Source organism: Meleagris gallopavo, chromosome 12 (genome assembly GCF_000146605.3).
Source record: "Meleagris gallopavo isolate NT-WF06-2002-E0010 breed Aviagen turkey brand Nicholas breeding stock chromosome 12, Turkey_5.1, whole genome shotgun sequence".
Classification (NCBI taxonomy): domain Eukaryota; kingdom Metazoa; phylum Chordata; class Aves; order Galliformes; family Phasianidae; genus Meleagris; species Meleagris gallopavo.
In genome coordinates this window covers 12,363,469-12,371,893 of record NC_015022.2, presented here as the reverse complement: position 1 = coordinate 12,371,893, position 8,425 = coordinate 12,363,469, and the positions used below count along the sequence as shown (strand labels likewise).

At 51.9% G+C, this 8,425-nt stretch overlaps 1 protein-coding gene across 1 annotated transcript in view; it reads left to right on the top strand.

Annotated features, from left to right (window-relative positions):
• The window catches only part of AEN (apoptosis enhancing nuclease), a 2,605-nt gene extending 1,239 nt beyond the window's left edge, over positions 1-1,366 (top strand). The window contains exons 3-4 of the mRNA XM_010717484.3: positions 213-413; positions 696-1,366. Of these exons, the coding sequence (XP_010715786.1) occupies positions 213-413; positions 696-896 (402 nt within the window). The 3' untranslated portion in view covers positions 897-1,366. The remainder of the gene's footprint in view (positions 1-212; positions 414-695) is intronic.
• The last annotated feature ends 7,059 nt before the right edge of the window (positions 1,367-8,425 follow it).

Below are 8,425 nucleotides of genomic sequence, written 5' to 3'. Positions count from 1 at the left end.
TCCAGGGACGGTGACTCCACCACCTCCCTGAGCAGCCTGTGCCACTGCATCACTGCTCTTTCTGAGAAGAACATGAGCTAAGTAATGGGGCTCACTTGTTGCTTCTCACTCCTTGGAAACTGAAAAAAGTAGACCTGAAGAAACCATATTGAATGCAAAGCGGTTTATTCTGTACTTAAAGTGCTTCATCTAACCCCCTCTGATGCTTCCAGATCCTGAAGATCCTGAAGGATAAGATCGTGGTTGGGCACGCCATCCACAATGACTTCCAGGCCCTGAAGTACTTCCACCCAAAGGAGAGGACGCGGGACACCAGCCGTATCCCACTGCTCAACCAGAGGGCTGGGCTGCCCCCTGGGGCCAATGCATCTCTTAAGAGCCTGGCCAGACACCTGCTGCAGAAGAAGATCCAGGTGAGCCCTACGGTTTGTATGAGCTTATGGGGCCAGCCTAGTCCTGGGTCAGTGTGGGGAGGCAGAGACAGTTGGTAAAGAGATACCCTCACCTCCTAGATCTGTCCGGTGTTGCATCCAAACCCTCAATTCTTGTTCTTAAGTCAAAAGTTAGACTTGATGATCCTTGTGATCCCTTCTAACAAGGGATAGTCTGTGATAATGTTTTATTCTATGATTCTAAGTGCCGTGGGCAATTTTTGCTAAATCTTTTCCCTAACAGTGCTTCTCCCCTTCATTCAGGTGGGCTGCAAAGGGCATTCATCAGTGGAGGATGCACGGACGGCCATGGAGCTCTACAGACTGGTGGAGGTGCCATGGGAGGCAGAGCTGGCTCGCAGCCAGCCCCCTCGGCCCCCCAGCCCCACAGACCCCATCGCTGACAGCCACCAGTACATGGATGACCAGTACTGGCCCCAGGACCTGATGGTGGGCACCCTTTGACCAGGGACAGCACTCTCTGTCCGTGGTGTTGGGGACATCCCTCTGCCTTCACATCTGAGGTGTGGAGGGACACGTGGGGTCCTGCTGCCACCCTGGAGGGAGAACAGTGGTGGAGTGGGGCTCTTGGGGCACCTCCGCTGCTCTCCGAGGGGATGCAGCAAGATGACAGCAGGGAGGGCTAATGGTGGGAGAGCTGAGGCGAGTGGTTTCTCTGAAGGTTCTGTGGTCCATGCTGCACATCGTGGCCCTGTGACAGCAGTTCAGAGCTGTTGTGCTGCTGCCTGGTTGCTGCAGAGCGTCCGGGGCTGGTGTTACGCCACCATTTTTCTCCCTGTATTCTTTGCACAGTGAAGCCTGGAAAGGAAGTTCAGGTCTAATCAGTTTCTACATCACAACATCACAACGACAGCTTAGAATGCACTTTGTCGTATTTGTCCAATTCTGGATTAAAAATGATTATTGCAAAAGCCTCCTGTGTGTGTTGGTGTGATTGAGTGTTGTGTTCCAGCACTTCCAACTCACCTGACATCAAAAAATGTCTCTTTGGTGGTCTGATGGTGGCTGGGATAAACAAATCCTGGTGCTGGGTGGCTTCGCGGGGCTGTGGGATGGTCCCCTCTGCTCCGAGACTCCTGCTGGGACATCTGCAATGGGTGACAGGGAGGGCAGCAGATTGACTCAGCCTGGGCTGGGGAGTCCAGCACGCCCAGCTGTCTCCAGGTCCTGTCTGGTGGCACCAGGGTGGAGAGCTGGGTGTTTATCAGCTGTGACTCATCCCGCATGGCAGTCGGGCACAGGGAAGAGACAGGAGCAATTAAAAAAAAAAAGCACAGTCAGAACATTTCTAAAGTCTCAAGCAATATTTGAATGCAGCAGTGCACTACCTGTGCAAGCGTTGCTTCTGTGCTGCAATTCCCAACTCTTGGAGAAGGTGGGATGCAAACTGGGGGTCGGGATGGATTTCCATTGGCTTAGAAGGGCTGAAAATGTCACGCTGTGCTGGGAAGCCCACGAGTCCCCAAGGCACAACTGCAGTGATGTGATGGAGGAGAATCCCTGCAGGTCCTTTGGGAAAGCTCCAGGAGGGAGATCCAGACGAGAAAGCAAGCCCTGGGGTAGATGACAGGATAGAGCTGCTGACGTCGGGTTTGCTCGGTGTAACACGAATGGCAATGTTCCCCCTTTTTTTCCGCCCAGTGAACCCATCAGGACTTAATCAGGATTTTCACAGATGTTTGTGAATATTCACCTAAATGTCAGGGAGCTGCTGGTGTGTGCTGTGCTGTACCACCACCGGTGGTGCTGAGCATCTTCGGGCAGGCAGAGCAGAGCAGAGCAAAGCAGGAGCCAACTCCAGGCAGCTCCTGGGTGATGTTACATTTCGTGACTATTCAAGACAGGGCAGAAAAGCCGTCTGTCATCTCGACGACCCTGAATAATGATTAACACGAGCCCACAAATCCAGCAATGGGAACTCGGGGCTTTTTTATCAGAGGAAAAACATTGTCAAATGAGTTCTTTCAGGCAGCTGCAAGAGCAGGTAACTGATAAGCTTGTCATTGGAGTGGGGCTGAGCCAATGGGAGCTGATGGCGACGGCTTTTTCTTCTGTCTAGCAACAGCTTCTCCCCGAGCAGCAGACAACAATTGGAGCTGCTGTTATCGAGCCCTCCCTTCCCCACCATCCGGATGAATGGTGCTCATCATAAGGGATCCTCCAAAATTCAGTCTAGGGTGGGTTGTCCCATTTCCTGCGTGGTTTTGGTGGTTTTGGTTGGGGGCTTTGCAGCCGTCGAAGCTGGGGCAACTCTGCCTTGTGTTGGCTGTGTGGTTGGAGATGCTGGAGGCTGCACTTGGGCTCTGCTCCTCCTGCATGGCTGTGGGATGCCCATAGGGTGGGTGTTTAGTACACAGCAGCACTTTGAGCAGGAGATCTACAGGGATTCATCTCTCACTCCATACAGCATGTCATAATCCCCGATGTGGTCATGGTCCCCAAGTGTGGTTGTGCACAGAACGGTACAGATACCAAAGAACAACCCCAGTCCAAGGGCAGTTCGTGCTGGGTCCGCTTTGCTGTGGGGACACAGAGTTGATCTGCTCCATTTGCAGCCATTCATTGGAAACTGCTTTGCAAAAAAGGGGAACCATCCTGCCTGCATCCCGAGCACCAGCATCACCCTTCTCTCCACCCTAAGTGGGAATTACAGGGCAGAAAGCTGGCCGCCTGCTCTAAATTAACATCTCCAGAGCCCTATTAACCTACCTGGCCGGAAGAGGCAAATAGGTGAGATCCAGCAATGAATAGGCACATCTGCGGGTCGCTTAGCACTGAGCTGCGGGAGGGGTGCGCGGGTGCCGATTGGCTGCAAAATCCCTTCCCTGCCAATGCAGGGACAAGTGTGGCCTAGCAACAGCTGTTCCCTGATGAAAAACAAGCCACTTCAGCTCTGCGACTCGCTGCAGAGGAAAGGAGACGGCACTGCTCCCCGTGCCCCATCTCAGCAGGCAGCCAGCGCCCTGACCCTGCAGCCCTGATCCCACACACTGGAGCTGTGGGGTGCATGGGGTGGGCTTGCTGTGGGTACAGCATGCACAGTGCTAGGAAGAAACCCTCCCAGTGTCAGAGCTCCCAGCATTGCAGTGGGCTCCCAGCGAGGCCCCATTGGCAATAAGTACAGCTCTGAATGAGGCGCAGTGATTTCTCCATTGGTAGTAGATGTTGAGAGCTTTAAGCTCTGCACCATCCTTGTGGTGTTTCAACCTGCTGTTCCCCATCCCCACTCACCTTGTGTGCAGATGTTAGAGTGCTGAGGGTGGTTTTTTTCAATTTTCTGAGTCAAAAGTGGGGTTTGGAGCTGCCTGGAGGTCAGGGCCATCCTCATGGGAAGTGCAGAGAGCATCAGGAGCACTCCTCTCTGGGATCTCCTCGCAAAACAACTCATGCATGAGCCACCATATGTTTGTTTCTTTCTCCAAACTAAATAACAGCAATATGTTATCGTTTTCCCAAGGCCATCCAGCACAGGGCAGAGCAGCAAGTGTTACTGTTTGGAAGGCAGCAAGACCCTGTTCTGAGCACGGGTTAACAGTAGTGTGCTGTGTGATGGATGGAGCACAGTGAAGGTTCCTATAAGGTGCGCGATGGGGCCGGGCATCACAGAATCATAAAATCATTAAGGTCGGAAAAAAATTGCTGAGATCACCCAGCCCAGCCATCAACCCATCCCCACCATGCCCTCATCGCACGGAGTAAGCTGGAAAATAACCGGACTGGAGGGCGAGGAAAGCAAAAATATGCTTCTGCCCTCTGGGCTGAGCCCCCCAGGACAGCCCCGGCTTTTCTCCACTCCTGCCCGTCTCGGATGAGCGCAGTGCCGGCGTTCACTAGGTGGTGCCCTCGGGCAGACGATGCTCCGGAGCTGTGGGGATGGGTTTGGGGAAGGTCACAAGCTTAAAAACTCCCAACCTTAAAAACCCCAGGTCCCTCCATTGGGGATGCTGTTTTGTGGTTAAATGATACGCAGCCTCGGAAGGACACGAGTCTGTCACACATCTGGTACAGGTCCTTTCCCATTGCCTCTCGCCCTCAGGAGCACCAACACTCCCTGACTTCAGCCCAGCAAATAAAAACCCATGGTTATCCCTTAAGTACAGTGTCAGGAAGAACCAACCATCCTGTCATCTATCTCTGTGGCACCTCACAGCATCCTCTTCTAAAGGATGATAAAGGGTTGTGTTTGCAGCATCAGTGGCCTTTGGCATGAATGTGCTCTCCGTGTTGGGCTGTAGCTCAGGAGAGAAAACTCAGAGCAGAAAAACAAGCCTCTTAAGCCTCTTCACCTGCCTGCTTGTGAAGGTGAGTTCTCACTGATGGACTACAAAATATTGAAACCCACCTGGATTTGATGTGCTTGGACAGATTTCCCAAGTGCACGAGATGTTTAACGAGGCATGAATTTGGGAATTCATCAGTCAAAGGAACGTGATCACATGAAGGGGTCAATGGGGATTTTATAATCAGATGTAAGTTTGGAAGGAAGCCTCCTCACTGCTGCTTTTCTTTGCTTTTCACCAACACCCCCAGTGTTTCAAAGTGAGGCAGAAGCCTTTCTCAGCAAGAAGCAAGCACTGAGCACCTGATCAGCTGCAGGTATCCCTGTTCAGTGCAAGGGAGTTGGACCAGATGGCCTTTACATGTCCCTTCCAGGAGCTGAGGCCCATGCACTTCCCATCTGATGCAGGAAGAGCCTTGCATGACAGCTTTGAGGTGGCAGATCTGAAGTACCGAAAGCAGCTGTGGGATGAAGGCGCTGAACCGCAGCTTTGAGAGCATCCTCAGCCCCTACAGGATGAACAGCAGCTGTCCCCTTCATGACACCCACATCCCTTTCAGACTGTGGCTCCTATCCCCACTGCTTTAAAGAGAGAGACAGAGGAAGCTTTGCACAGTGAAGAGCAGGTGAGCATGCACATCCTGCTGCTGTTCATTAAAAATAACTAATAATCTCATTTTTTTTTTCCAGCTCAGAGAAAGCGCTGTGTGTAAGTAGATAAGAGGCTTACATACCCAGGAGGCTCAATTAACGTTCTTAGTTCACGTGGCCCCAGGTAGAGGCATTGCCGACCCTGGGCTGCTGCTGCCAACTGTTTAAGGAATAGTTTTCTTTTAAGTCTTCATAATCAGATGACTTTTTTTTTAAAGGTATTTCTAGCACTCCTCACCTCTGCAGCATTTCAGTCTGATTTTCCCTGACTTTACAGGTACTGCTCGTATACCTGCAGCCTAATAAAAACTACTTCTCTTCCCTCCCCTATTACCCAAATCCTTAAACAAAAAGGATTTTTCCTTCTCGGGGACAGGTGGAAGCTTGAGTTGGGAATGTGTTTGCTAAGGGATGCTGATGCTCTTGAGATATTTGGGCACAGCCATGGCTGTGAGCTGTGCTATGGTGGTGTTGATGGTATGGGTACAGTGCTGGCATGGAGAGCTGTAAGCACTCAGATGTGCACCTGGGGCACAGCAGGATGCTAAGAGGAGCTGACCCTATTCACAGATGTTCTGGAATATATACAGAAGCACACAGTGCTGCTCTGAACACCGTGTGCCATCCCAGGGTGAGGTGCTCGCTGTCCCTGTGTGCAGGACGCGCTGTGCTCCCAGGTTCATCCTGCATGTCTGCTGTGAACCGCTATGAACCCACATCCCTTCCCCTCCTGCCCCATTCCTCTCTGCCAGCTTTCCTCTGGGGCTGCACGGTGTCAGCAAAGGACAATGCGAGCCAAGCTCTGCTGGCTGTTAAGATGGGGAAGACTTCAACAGCATCTGCACTAAATGGATGAGAGAGGATGAAGTGCTCTCTCCGCTCCTGAAAGGGCCATTTAATTCACTTTCGCCCTCTCCCCCCTCCCTGGACCTCCCTGGCATGCAGGACACAGGGACTTTTATTACACCGCTGCAAACCTGGAAGGGGACTGATCAGTTCTTTGCCTGTTCCACCCCTTGCAGAGCGCTGTCTCCTCTGTTGAGCCATCAAGCTTACGTGCCTGCTGCCATGCACACACAGCTGCGGCACCAGGACAGCTCCAGTGGTCCCAAGAGCAAGATGTACAGCTTTGCTATGGGAATGGGTGCTCAGTATGTGTTTCAGAGGGACCTTGCAGAAGCCCTGGACCAGGCTCTGAGCACCTGATCAACTGTAACCGTCCCTGTTAATTGCAGGGGACTTGGACTAGGTGGCCTATAATGGTCCCTTCCAGCATAAATGATTCTCTGGTTGTGTGATTCTAAGCCCTGGCAGGGTGACAAGGTGACCGTTAGATTTGCAGGATGCTATAGAATGGGGCCAGGCTTGGTCTCCCCTCCCTGCTGCTCCCTCTCTGTTTCCACACTGGGCTCTCAGCCTGCCTCCCTCCAGCTCTGTGCTCTGAGTGCCTTGCTGCAGGACACAGCTGCTCATCAAAATAGCAGAAATTCCAGGAATAGCTGAAATTCATTTGGCTTGCTTCTGCTGGAGATGCTGCAATCTGCTTCACAGTGGATTTGTCCCACAAATCTCCTCGCCTTGAGTTTTCCAAGGTAATGCAGCCCAGCTGGGCTGATATATAGAGTGCAGTGGTGGGAGTAAGTTTACCTCAGCTGCAGCTCAATGTGTATTGAGCTGTCTCAATGTCTCCCCGGTGCAACAGCCCCAGAGGGAGCAGCAGCACAAGCAGCACTGCTATGGCCCTCAGAGCACAGCAGCACTCACAGCGCTGCAGCAATGATTTGCCAGCTGCAGATAGCTGTAAATCAGAGGGGCTGAATCTTCCCCCAGAGCAGCCAGCTGTAGAACTTGCTGGTTTACAGGCAAACAGCAAGGGAAATGCTAAGCTGCTAGGGTGGAGCTGTCTCCAATTTGCCAACCTGTTGCCGTGCAAGTGCAACATCTGGATTTTCTTTTGCTGCTCTGACACTGCTTTTCCAGCAGACAGATGCCCAGCATTCTGCCTTCCTCCAAGGCCCCACCTTTCCCAGCACTAATTCCCTGGCAGCTGCACTTCCTTACTGTAAGCAGTGAGATGTCAGCTGTGCTGCCTGACTCTGGCCATTCACCTTCTTAACCCCAAGAAGGTGAATCTGAGCACCGTAACAAGAACAATAGGCATTTTAAAATTGGAAGTAATACCTGCTCTTGCTAGCTGGAGTGTGCTGCTTTGGGTCAGACCAACCCAGTGAGGTCAACTGTATTCCACGAGCTCCATGCTGTGGGCTCACCCGAAGGGTCTGCCATGTGCACTGCAAAGAGGGCTTTTTCCAAACTCAACGAGCTCTTGGAGTAGATTCAGTCAATAAATAAGGGCAGAACTTCAGAGCTGAGCCTGGCTCATCTGCATATGAGGGATGTTGGTGGACATCTTCCCTTCACTCAGTAGCGACAGGGAGAAACCTGTCAGCCAAGAGGTTGCTGAAGACTTCTGCCTCTTCCCCTTGTCCACTGGTTGAAAAGAAAACAGCCTTCTGTGAGGTGTGTTTATTTGAAGCGAGTTACTTGAACTCCTCTGCTCCCTAGGTGTGGGACTGGAGGACGTCTGTGGCGTCGGAGCAGCAGTTTGCTCTGATGGGACAAGGGTCAAATTTCTGGTTGAATCTCTCACTCCAAACACTCTCTCCAATATTTGCTTAAAAATCACTCTTTCCGTGTCCATTCTGCCAGTAATTTCTCTTACTGGAATCTCTTCTCGTTCAAGTGCTGTCAAAAGAAGAAAAATTGCCCAAATAATCCTATTCCCTGGTGTTATCACATACTGGCTGCTCCATCCAGGATGCGCCCGCAGTAAGGCAGAGGCAGAGCTGCCAATAATAATCCCCATTATGGCACTGCGAGAAGCCTTAAAAGGCATGGTGGTTACGGGCTGGAAAACCTGTCGCTAGCAACCAGGTCCAGTTTATGCAAACATGACCTGACTCACAAAAGCCGTAGTCAGATGGGGAGAGAGAGCTCCTTCTGTCATCCCTGGGCTCTTTCCGGCTCACTGTGGGCTGGCTGC